This window comes from Cololabis saira, chromosome 8, assembly GCF_033807715.1.
Source record: "Cololabis saira isolate AMF1-May2022 chromosome 8, fColSai1.1, whole genome shotgun sequence".
Classification (NCBI taxonomy): domain Eukaryota; kingdom Metazoa; phylum Chordata; class Actinopteri; order Beloniformes; family Belonidae; genus Cololabis; species Cololabis saira.
The window spans coordinates 26,873,797-26,886,422 of record NC_084594.1 but is presented as its reverse complement, the minus strand read 5'-3'; the positions used below and the strand labels follow the sequence as shown (position 1 = coordinate 26,886,422).

The 12,626-nt window shown below is 39.4% G+C and overlaps 1 protein-coding gene across 2 annotated transcripts; it reads right to left on the bottom strand.

The window, feature by feature from the left end:
* Positions 1 to 656: 656 nt before the first annotated feature.
* timeless (timeless circadian clock) lies at positions 657 to 12,393 on the bottom strand. 2 transcript variants are annotated; one of them, XM_061728580.1, is made up of 30 exons: positions 12,192 to 12,393; positions 11,061 to 11,206; positions 10,119 to 10,272; positions 9,728 to 9,842; positions 9,581 to 9,643; positions 9,368 to 9,469; positions 9,078 to 9,233; positions 8,862 to 8,995; positions 8,474 to 8,561; positions 8,135 to 8,311; positions 7,402 to 7,619; positions 7,218 to 7,321; positions 6,862 to 7,031; positions 6,646 to 6,768; positions 6,315 to 6,466; positions 5,873 to 5,970; positions 5,680 to 5,794; positions 5,346 to 5,547; positions 5,088 to 5,227; positions 4,851 to 4,930; positions 4,616 to 4,739; positions 4,439 to 4,521; positions 4,166 to 4,320; positions 3,837 to 4,065; positions 3,678 to 3,746; positions 2,893 to 3,011; positions 2,394 to 2,628; positions 1,518 to 1,569; positions 1,330 to 1,430; positions 657 to 1,100 (listed from the first exon to the last, which is right to left on the bottom strand). In XM_061728580.1, the coding sequence occupies exons 2-30, from the start codon at positions 11,140 to 11,142 to the stop codon at positions 976 to 978; spliced, it is 3,765 nt and encodes a 1,254-aa protein (XP_061584564.1). In that variant the 5' UTR covers positions 11,143 to 11,206; positions 12,192 to 12,393; the 3' UTR covers positions 657 to 975. The 2 variants fall into 2 exon arrangements, with proteins under 2 accessions (XP_061584564.1, XP_061584565.1); XM_061728581.1 differs by having other exon boundaries at positions 1,330 to 1,427.
* Between the last annotated feature and the right edge of the window lie 233 nt (positions 12,394 to 12,626).

Genomic DNA, 12,626 nt, shown 5'->3' with positions numbered 1-12,626 from the left:
AAAAATCTTTATATGTAAAGCACGTTGAATTGTCTTGTACATGAAAGGTACTATAGAAATACATTTACCTAGCCATAATCCTACAAATTAATGAATTGCATTAACCAACCCCTGCATTCACATGTTCATCTCAGCACTATTTGGGAAATTGTCAGGTCTCCTTTCTGGTCTGTAGGGTGGGGGCAGAGCAGATGCAGTGACAGGAAGTTACTAACTTGGTCCAGATGTGAAGACAACAGACCATTTCTGACACAGCTGGAAAAAACGTTGACTGCAGACGTGCACGTGATAAAGGACCCATAGTTGGAAGAAAATTAAAGTCATAAAAAGTGAAATTTAGAAAAAAAATCTGTTGATGCTTTTTTCTCTCATCACAAAAGAAAAATGAAACCACTTAATCAATTCAAAAATACAATTTAAATCATAATGTAAAATAAACAGCAAAATAGGTCCAATTCTTAAATCCTATCTAAATGATAAATGTGGGAACCTTTATGCCATCTAGTGTTGAAAAAGGTGTGGTGCATCTCAAATAAATTTGCCACTTGCATATTAGATGTGCTGTTTATTGATTAGTATATTACAGTAACATTTCTTTAATTTTACAGAGAAATTATGAACCCAAAATAAAAAAAAAAGTAATTTTACATATGGAATATTTTATTTTCAATCCAAAAATGAAACAACTGTATTGAAACGTTAAGTCTTATGACACAATACTTTTTCTGATAGGTTGAATTTGGGAACACTAAAGAGATAAAAACTACCAAAATAGAAGATGAATATTTCCAGCAAATGCCAAAAATAAACTGCCTACCAAAGAGAAAACAAAGTGTATATGGGATTTATGTAATAACAACAAAGGTCCTGTTGCTTTACTTCGTATTCTGTTAATCGGTCTTCTGTGTGGACTACAGATCTCCAGAGGGCTGCATTTCCCTCCGAGCAGTCCTTGTAGTCCATTAAAAACTGCCACTAATCCTCCTCTTCATCTTCATCAATTAGGACCATCTTCCTCCTTCGTTTCACAGGAGCAGATATATCCTCTCCGTCTGAGTCTGCGTCACCATTTGCATCTACATCCATTGCATTAGTGGACTCTGTAAAGACATCTAGATGTGAGTCAAATGTTGCCATCCTGCCTCCATGAAACACCATTATTGACTTTTTATTAGTCCTTCCTCAGAAGGGACATCTGGCTTTACTTTAAGATCAATATGATACTTTTTTTTGTTTTTTTTGCTTTACTTTTCTACATTTTGTTTTGGCATGCCATTTGTAATAACCAAGGCAACCTATAAAAAAAAACAAACAGTAAAAGCACCATACCATCCTCCTCCTTTTTCTCATCCTCATCATCATCATCGTCATCATCATCAAGAAGTCTGCTTCTGCTCCTTTTAGTTGAGGTCTTCTGCTCCTGAGATCTGCTGTAAACAAGCACATATGATGGAATTAAGAGGATTCAGAAGTAGCTTTATCAATAAATCAAAACAATTCACAGAAAGATATCTCACCTCTCAGTTACAGTGTCTGAGTCGTCAGCAGAAGTTAAATCTGACACACGAACTAAAAACACCAAAAAAGAAAAAGCATATTAGAACAAAGTCGTCAAGTTTTTTTCTTTGTAAACATCTTCACCTTGAATGCTTTGCCAAGAGTTTTAAAAAATCTCAACGTCTTTAGCTGTTTTGTGGCATCTGACAATCGAAAGTGACTAAATTAATATACCATAAAAATGTATAAAAAAAAAAAAGATCAAATAAAAAAAATCTAATGCACCAATAAACTGCTTCCAAAACAAACAAAAAGAGAGATCATAGTACCCAAAAGAGAAAGTTAAATCTTATTTTGTATAATTTGTCCAACATTCAGTGAAGTGTTTCCGCTTTAATGGCCTCCAGGGGGCTGCTTTCACTTTCAGGCAACTTTCAAACCCCAGCAACATATCACTCATCTACATCATCTTTTCTTTTTTTAACAGTCCATTAAAGACTGTCATTAATCCTTCATCTTTCCTTCACACGAGTAGCAATATCCTTTTATCTCCACAATGGAATACACCAGGGGCACTTAACTTTCTGTGATTTTGACACTTCGCAGCTTTCTTAAGCTGCTTTTTAAGTTGCCTTTTCCCCACAGGGATTTGAGATGCATCCTATAGTGATCTTCTCCTAAATAAAGTTACATTTCTGCTCTCAAACTAAAGCTACTATAAGGAAGATTTTACTGGAAAGGAGTTCTCTTATGTTCTAAACTAAAGTACCAACATTCAATCGCTTTTTTATGGGGGGGGGGGGGCAAATCATGTGACATGATTCTAATCCATGTGAGACAGCTTTAATTATATGGCCCTCTATGAAGCAGTAGATAAAAACAAAACTCTCACATACCCGTGTCATTAGTGGTGCGGCATTTCCTCTTGCGTGCGAGCAGCAGAGCTCTCAGCGCCTGAGCTTTCTGATCACCCGAGACCTCTTCCTCCTCCTCATGGGGCTCTTCTGCTTGGCCCCGGGGTCCTGCTTGGTCCTCACAATCATCAGTTTTGTCCTCTCCTGGAGTTAGAGCTGCAGCTGCACTCCGTAGCTCAGATGGACTGATCTTTGAGGGGATCCTCCAGAAGGACTCCTAGTTACAGAAGAACGAAAGGAGTTCCAACTGATGTATAAACATCTATACGATTGACTTTATATGTTTCAGGTGTTTTCTTCTGTTCATTATTAAAAATATATTTTTCAACAATCCACTTTATCTTAAACTAGAGCAAAAAAGAAAACAAAAAGGCGCAATGAAAGGCCAGATAATGAATTATAATACATTTTGACATAAACAAACACATAAACTAAGGCAAGGCAAGTTTATTCATATAGCAGACCAAACTAAGACACACACTTGTTCATTTGCAGGTGGTCGCATTCCCAATTTACGCAACAACTTCTGAAAGCTCTTGTTTTCCATTGCATCTTCATTTTCCTCAGTCAGAGGGACGAGTGGGACCGGCTGGGACAGACCTGGGAAATGGACCAACATTTCATTAACTGTAATCATTTAATTACATTTTTCATGCAAACTCAAAACTTAAAAGGGGACCTATTATGGCATTTAATACCTATTTTAAACAGGCCTTGAATGTCTTAAAAACAAGCTTTTGATTGTTTTTGCTAAATAAATTAGAAATTCAGCCTCTGAGCCATGTCTTTATCTTCCCATTCTCTAACCTCATTATCTATGTGGGATTCTGAGTGGGCGGGGAGGCTATGATAATGAGGCACTGTGCTGATTGGCTGCCTGAATGACGCGATACACCACTACGAAAAAATGGCGGAAGCTCCGGCCGGCGGAGTTAGTTGTGGGCGTGGTTTCACGCATCGGAGGCCAACCCATGTAAATTGCTCCCGTTGTTACGTAACGACGGGGGCAGAATCTGAACGGCTCTTAGAAGCCACGTCACACTGGATGGATCATCCGGGCGGCTGTACAGACACTGCAGAATTGAGTTGCTTTCCTCCTTCTCTGAGTTGGCAGGCTGAGGGGAGGCCACTTTATATATGTTAAAGCAAGAGAAAACGTGTTTTTCATAATAGGTCCCCTTTAAATAAGTATCTTCCCAACATCACAAGCAAGAGAATAACATTCCTGCAATGTGTTTTTTTCTTTTAACACACATTCACACTCACCATCTTTGTCTCGATCATTTGCTGTTCTGTTCAAACTGTTCTGCAGCCACAACAAAGGTCCAGACACACCTTAAAAAAGTACAATTAAACACTTTATATATTACTTGATCACATTAGTCTCAGTCCACAGAAGGCAGGGCGGCTTGGCCTTCATCTCACCTTGCTGCTGCAGAGCAGACACCATGCTGCCTACGCCTGCTCTCCTCTCCACCGTGAGGTGAGACATCTGACTGCTTTGTCCACCATTTGGTGTCTTTTCTCCATCCTCCTCTTCATCTTCCCCACTTTCTTCAGATTCAGACTCATCCTCTCTGTCATCTCCATCATCTCCATCCACAGAATCATCTGGGAGGCCTTGCGTTAGGTCAGCCAAGAACTCCTCTTCGGTCTACAACAGAAATTGTAATTAGATAATACGTTAGATGACTGGATACATGTTGGCTTTAGACCTTAGAAGATGATCATCCTCCCATCCATAGTAACTCTACCATTGCCCGTCCAGAGCTCTTTCCTTGAGCACCGCGGCGTCTCTTTTTATAAAGTTCTCTTCTCTCCGACACCAAACCCATACTGAGCAGCTTGTCCACAACACGTGCACGGGATCGCTTCGCTGTGATCTTCTTCAGGATGTTACCCAGCACATCTGTACAAACATAGTGAGTTTTTATCCTTTAGAAATCATCTAAACAGTTTACTTGAATGGTTTATAAGAGCTACTTCATTCATCTATCATTGTACACGATGGATATAGTTTCCAGTACCATCAGAGTCTTTGTATTCTTCAAAGAGCATCTGCAGCTCTTGCGCCTGCTCTTCTGTCCACAGAACAATCCGAGTACCTTTCCTTTAAATGAGACAAAAGATAATAATAATTGACAACTGTCAATGTTTTTTTCACTTTTCTTTCTTACTTAATTTACGTAAACCTGCGTAAGTACTTTTGTTTCTTCAGTTCTTTAGCGTTGTCCACAAGACCCATATGCACCAGCTGTGTCACGACTTGCCGCCGAGTGCGGTTGCTGTTGCTGAGTAATGACAGCAGCGTCTCCGCGATGTCTGGAACTGATTACAGAAATCAACAGTCAACACACCTGAGTTCAGCTTACAGCTAGATTTGGTGACTTGCAACGGTCAGGAAAACACTTCCAAAAAACTAAGAAATGGAAAGTAAACCTTCAGAATCCAGATGCTGCATGTAGAGGTTACGCAACTCCTCTTCCTCCTCTTCAGTCCATGTGGGCTTCTTGTCCTCTCTGACATATTTAAGATAATGTGATGTAACATTTTCAATCAGACATAAATACACACACCTTATATTCAGGCTGATGCATCTTAAACCTGCAACAGCAGTCAGCTTGGTGTGACATACTGCCACACATATGAGAATGGCAGACAAAAGAGATCACCCACCCATCTTTGCCATATCCTTCTGTCATCTCACGTACAGCACCCACATTCTTCCAGAACAGCAATTCAACATATGCCTTGTTGTTCTGTGCTGCTACTGAAAAGAAACTGTTCAGCACATACTTGGCAAAGGTCACAAGTTCCTGTGATGAGAGGAGAGAGAGAGAGAAAGAAAAGGGGTAAGCATGTGACTTGTGTGCAATCTATACTGGGGTTTACATTGGTAACAAGGACTATTCATCTCTTGTGTTATAACTGCACCTTGTAAGCAGCTGCAGCGGGGTCACTGAGGATTTTGTTGAAAAGGTGAAAGACTGACAACTGGAAAAGCAGGGCGTCCATTTTGAGGTCAACAGCCAAGCGGTGCAGCATTCGTACAATGCAGTGGTTTGTGTGGGGTGTGTTTTTTGAAAACGTTTTTAATAGGAGAAGGTATGGCCGCACAATGTTGGGGTTGGCAAACCTGTTGGAGTCAAGAGAAGAAGCGGATGATCCATGAGGACTATCTTCAAATGGGTTAACGTCAGAATATCTATTTGACTTGTTCTGTTTCAAAGACATTTGTAAACATTGAGGAATGGTTTTCTATCCTCACCTCTTGATAAAGTCTACAAACTTGAACTCCGTTTCAGAGATCCGGACTGGCTCCATCTCCTCTTCTTCTAACTCTCCCTCATCCTCCTCTTCTACCACAGTCTCAGGAGCCGATCCTGCAATTAGAAGTTATGGTTGAAAACGATTTATGAAGGCAGCGGATCAAAGTATCAAAGATACATTTAATAACCTACTTGGCAGGTTGGCGTTGAGGATTTGCTTGAGGAGTTCAAGTTCCTCCTCGAGTTCCACATCAGCTGAACCAAACACGTCTCCATCCGGCCACACCTCCCTGAGCCAAGATGACAAGAAGAAAAACCTAAATACTTACAGCCCCAGAAACTCATTAGTCTGAGAGGTTCCAGGAAACTTTGATTAATCTTTTAACCAATAATCAGAAAATGAACCATCAAAGTTTTAAAGACATTAAAATGTTCTTATTATTTACATTCAGGTTCTTAAAATATGATTATATCATTTTTCTTTCTATTTTAACTTTAAGAATTATTATCTGCTTTTGTTGGAAAGGCAACTTAAATCATTTGTCACTATGGCCTCATGCCAGTTTTATGTGTCCATATAGGCTAAAAAGAAGAGGCTAAAATATAAAATGAAATAAAGCTCATTCTTACAGACCTGGCAGCACGCAGCAGCCCCAGAGCTTCAGGTCCCAGTCGAGCCAGCAGAGCATCCTGCACACGCACCATCGCCTCTGTACGCTGCTCCTCGGGAGGAGTCTCAGACGTGGCATCAAAAGGCACACTGCTTTCCTTTAAAGACTCCGACAACTGGAGAAGGAAGCCGAAAAAAAGGGGCATTTTTAGTGGATTTGACAAAAAAAAAAAAAAGGAAAAAAAAAATCTTCTTAGGACTGCGGATCAGAGTAGTTTAAATGAATTGGCTTTCGGAACACAAATAACCTCTCATTTGCCTTTTGCTCCCCCTTGAGTCTGCTTTTCCCACTAACCTGGAACCCTGTCGCCCTCAGTTCTTCCTCCACAATCTTCCAGGTCTCCGCCAGAGCTTCTGGACTAGTGTCTGGAGTCAACTGCTGCTTTTTATTAGACTTCTTCCGCCTCGATTTCTTCTTCTGCAGAGTGATCAGAGCAAACGCATCATCATTTCAAGGAGGGTATAAAAGCAAAAACACACAAACACCTACAAAGAAAACCCAAGTACTGACCTGCACCATCAAATTTCTCCGACCTTTGCAGAAGCGTTCTAACATGCGTAAGAAGAGATGTGTTGACTCCACCAGGTCTTTGAGATATGACTGAGGCTGCTTGGTCTCGTCATACTTTCTCAACAACGTCGGGAAAATCTCCCTGTACTCCATCATGTAGAATATGTTGCCTAAATAGAGATGGTAAACAAGTGAAACAAAAATCTTCAAAAAGTTTTATGTTAACAACAGAGATTAAAATCAAATAATGTAGCATGGTAAGTAAATACGTTTAATCAATTAAGCTGTAAAAGAAAAAAGAACTGTAACATCAATCTAGAAGCATCAATCTTAATTAGAGTGAGTTATATTCTCACTTTTGATGACATTGGAGCTCTGACGGATGGTTTCGTCAGGAGAGCGGTCCATCTCATTCACAGTTAGCAAAAGTTCCTGATATGCTTTTAGTGCCAAGTGCATCCTAAAATATACAAACGTTTTGAGTGTTTAGCAGTTAAGCACACAACATTTTTATGTGAAACTGCTCTACGGCATTCGTACCTGCTAGACCAGGATGTGGCCTCTTTACGATCGGTCAGCAGCATCTCATAGTAGTTGGTGATGTTGCGTTCAATAAAATGAAAAGCACGAATAGACATGGTCTCTGAAACCAAGTCAGCACGGAAACCGTTGCCACGGTTGAAAGCCATGAAAAAGCTGAGTGCCCACAGGTAATAGGTTTCATCATGCTGTTGCGTCTGCTCTCGAACCAGACTTTCCTGTAAGAGACATGCGGAAAATTAAAAGATATTTGGACAATGTACTGTAGATCCTCTAAAAATAACAAAAGTTCACTTCAAGTCTATAATTCTTTAAGCAGAGGAAACCGTTCTTTTTAACAAAAAAAACATATTCAGCGACATAACTAGATGCTAAATTATTCAATTTCAACACCTGGCTGAGAAATGACACCATGTTCCACTTAAGTTCGCCAGGACAGAAATGTTGCACTGACACAAAGAGAAATATTAATTTTCACTCCTCTATTACATGCATTTTTGAAGTGTTTTGCTTTCTGAATTTTTCAATGAAGTCTTCATATTATCTGTGCTGAATCTGAATCAATAAAAGGCCAGATTTATTAAAAAAAAAAAGAAATAATAATCATCTGCTTAGTCCAAACAGTGTACAACACGTCTCTGAAAAGTGCTTAGAGTTTTTGAGCCCCTGTTCAAGTCAATGATATACAAAATAAAGTACAAAAATGGAAATTGCTCATGCCAGAGTTGCTGACCTTAACAAGGTACATGAGTCGATTGTAGCAGCTCTCCAGGAAATCCAGGCAAAACTCACGCAGGAACAGTCGAACGTTTAAGGCAGAGCGCCTTTCGTCCTTGCTTTCCTGAGCATGTCGATTCCTTTTTGGGACGCGTCTCACTGCTTTCCCGACGTCGTGAGTGTAATTTTTGAACTACAATATGAAACACATAGGATAGGATTAGCTGGGAACGGTTATTTCGCTGTGGCCACCCCTGAAGGGAACAGCTAAAAGGAAAAGAAGAATTACAATTACTGCAGTTAGCGTCACTGCAGATTATATTAGACTTTCTTACAATTGAAGTCCATCACTCACGTTGTTGATATTTCTGTGATAGATCACATCTTTGTCCCCGATTGCCTTGAGGCCTTGAACTACATAAGACCCACCAAAGCGAGAGTGTCTGCAAGAAACATTAACACAAAACTGTGAAACAAAAAGAAGCTGAAAACCAGCTCTGTTTTAAAAACCAATATAATTTTTTGAGACATTTGTGGGAGATGATTTGTATTACATGTTATTTTTGGATAGATTACAACAGATAATAGCACTGCAAATAAAAATTAATCTTATGGGTGGGTCACATGATTTATACTGAAATAATGCATATATTAACTGTTTAGGAAGCCTAAACATATATAAAAAGGTCTACGTCTGACAATGCAATCAAAGTATAAAAATGTATATAACATTGTGATTATACCTGGTTCCTCTTTGTAATGTGCGAGAGCGTTTCTCTGCGAGCTCCTTCTGTCTCAGTGTCTCCAGTTCCTGAGAGTCTCTCTGCTTCTCTTCTGCTGAACGAGCATGCCCGGCGCTCACCAAAGCTTCTGGTGTCTGTACAATTAAAATCAGAACGTTTCAGGACAAAACAGCTTGGGATTTACATCTATGACGCCAGAAGGTTCATCTGTCAAACCTGGTCTCTGAACATGAGGGATATTATCTCCAACACGTGCATACTCCACTGCTGCTCACTCTGGGCCGACGCGAGGAACTTGACCAGGTCATCAAAACCACTCATGTGGACGGCCCAGAGCACTCGGTCGTGGACACTGGCATCGTCATCCACCTTCTGCAGCCACAAAAAGACCACAGAGTAGCAGAGAAAGCAGTAACTCTGAGATGAGGGTTCAAGGGACAACGAAGAGCACACACAGGGCATCAGCAGAATTTCTTCATAAATGAATTCCTGCCAAAAACACAAACCTTCTCTTCACAGGGGTCTGCAGGTACATGAAGCACATTCCTGACCAGCAATAAAATCCTCTCTATCAGAAGGTTGTCTTCTTCCTGTCTCTGCTCCCAGTCCTGGATGAAGAAAAACAGTGTGAAAGATGGATAAACAGTTTGGAGAAAAAAACATTTGCAGAGAAAATTGGATTGGAAAAAAAAAAAGTCTACTACAGGTGGAACACTCACAAGTTGTAGAAGGTTGTACAATGTTTCACTGAAAATGCCAAAAACCTTCTCGCTGGCGAATGCCTGAAAATAAAACAACACTTTTTCAAATATGTTCTAAATCATACTAACAATAACTGTGGTTGTAACAGCAGGGTGTTTTAATACCTCTTTATAAGCTTGTAAATGAGATGTCACTTCCATGAAGTGATGCCTAAACACTGGGTCATCTGGGACTTTTCCAAAACAGAGCATGGAGGGCTGAGTGAGGTTGACCATGAGCCTGGAAGAAGCAGACGAGCCGCGTTTTATGGCCCAAATATTCTTTTTGCTAACTTCTGAAGCCTCAGTTTAAAAAAAAAAAAAGACGTGCATTTACCGAATCATTATTTTGTACTAGTGTAAAAAATAATATATTGCAACATTCACCTCACTGCAGACATTTACATTTTTATTAACATTATTTTCATTATGAACAAAATTTGCACCACATTTCTTTGAAATATTCATGAGCTTACCATGACTTTTTCAAAAACAGACATTTCCTTAGCGTTCATACCTGATGCAGGCATCAAATAAGGCTTTGTCTTCTCTGTGCTGAATGATAATGGGCAGGAGGTCATTCTGGACAATCTGGCTTTCACCCAGCTGCTGGCGGACATCCCGGGTGTCGTCTTCATGACGTAAAAACCGGATCAAGTCTTTCACACTCTCTGTAACACACAGACAGGACAATTGATTGAAATCTTTATTTCGAGAATACAAACAAAAAAAAAAACAAAAAAAACAATTACACAAAACAAAAAAGAATACAAATAAACAGTCATTAAACAAAATCAAAGGGGAAATAAACTTTCATGCTCGAAAAGAAGTAAAAAACGTATTGGGTCCCACCCCTTGATTCTATTTCAATTTTGCTTGAAAATAAAAATAAGAAAAAATAAAACAGCAAGCTTTACTTTATCAAAGAATTATACCCGTTATTACCAGAGTAAATATAAATAATACACACACACACACACACACACACACACACACACACACACACACACACACACACACACACACACACACACACACACACACACACACACACTGCTTGTAGTTCTACATGACTGTAATTTAAAATTAATTGGTTCCCTTAATTCATATCTCCCCTGTCTTTCCTGAAACATTTGCTGTATTTGTCCGGGTAAAGAGTTATTTCTGGCTTTGTATATTATGTGTGCAGTCCTTAACTCTGCAATATCGAACAATTTTATTATTTTGGATTTAATGAATAATGGATTGGTGTGTTCTAGATAACCAGCATTGTGCATAATTCTGATAGCTCTTTTTGGAGAATGAACACTGGTTCCAAAGTACTTTTATATGTATTGCCCCAGACCTTTATGCAGTAATTTAAATAAGGTTGAACCACTCTTGATACAAATCATACTTATTTTTTTATAATCCAACATATTGGAAAAACTACATATGTATATAGTTTCAAAGGACTCACCCAAGCAGTCAGCCTCCTTGTGATAGGCATCTCCCTCCAGATAACCAAGAGCACTGCACGTTGCCAGGAGTTCACAGTTCATCCTGAATTCATTCAAGCAGCATCAGCCAACTTTCAGGTGCAGGGATTCAACGCAGTTCAGCGGTCTGTCAAAACAACAGCAGAGTCATATATTGTGATTTGGGAGCAGGTTATTAACACAAACAGTATTTTCCACTGGAGGAAGATGCTTTGACAGTAGAAAGTCTTCTTCAGCTGTCCTTCATTACCGACGACCAGTAGTAGTCCATGGAGATGCAGAGCCTAAAACTTCACTTGTCTGTACCACTCAAGGTGACCAAACTTACTTATGATTTTTGAAAAGATCCATGTCTATAGATGATATTCTGGCATGATAACCCTTCCTGAGTGGCAGCTGTATCATAGTTATCAGCTCATGAAGTTACCCACCCCCTTCAGAAAATTACATTTTAGATGCTGCTGCATATCCTGGTTTAGACTCATGTACAGGATATCTGTCAATGTTTCACAATCACAATATTGTCTTTGGTGTCATTTTAAAGGGGACCTTTTAAGCATTCATTGAAGCTAAGATGTGAATCTTTCTGATCAACATAGAGGTCACTGCAGCTCTTTAAACTATAAACAACACACATTTTTACACAATTTTCGCCTAAATGATATACTGTCTTTTAGCCCTGTGTCATCCAGGAACAACAGAGACACAAAATACAAAAACTGGAATACTCACAGGACCATAAGGATTCAGGAAATGTATAATATACCCAATTTAGAATAATCATCAATTAACCTAAAGGGGGTTTTAACTTCATGAGCTGATAACTATGATACAGCTGCCACTCAGGAAGGGTTATCATACCAAAATATCATCTACAGACATGGATCTTTTAATAAATCATAAGTAAGTTTGTCACCTTGAGTGGTGCTGATATCTGGTCTGGCCCATGGACTACAGGACAGGATCATAAACAGATATTTCCCCTGTTTTAAACGTGCTTCGAAAAATACATTTTTAACTGGCAAATCTAAAGAAAAAAAACTCCCCCCAAAACACCTGATTTAACGTAGCTCAAAGTGCATTTGTGCAGAGTTTGCAGCCAAACTACTTACAGCGGCAGCTGCTCGGTTAGCTGCGGAATCAACACGGGAGGAAGAAAACAGAAAACCACAACAAGACGTTCATATATTGGTGTGCTTCAGATTTCGGGTTCAATAACCACCGGTGAGTGAAGTAAAAAACGTTTTCATTTATATAAAATAATGTTGAGCAGCTGTGTTTCACATCTGACAACACGAACAAGACTCGCGCCAAGAGAGCGACGACCCGGATGTAGAATGACGACTGAAACAGTTTGCATTATAAGGCCCTCAGTGTGGTCTTTAAGGAACCAATTTTCTGTACAGAGTACTGATAAAATAAACTCAATTAATTGACATGTATGATTTTAGGAAAAAACCACATTCAGTAGAAATTAAAATAAATTGAGAACACGTCCAGCGGTTCAGTATGCCAGAGTTTGTGTATTTAAATGCAGTTTCAGATTA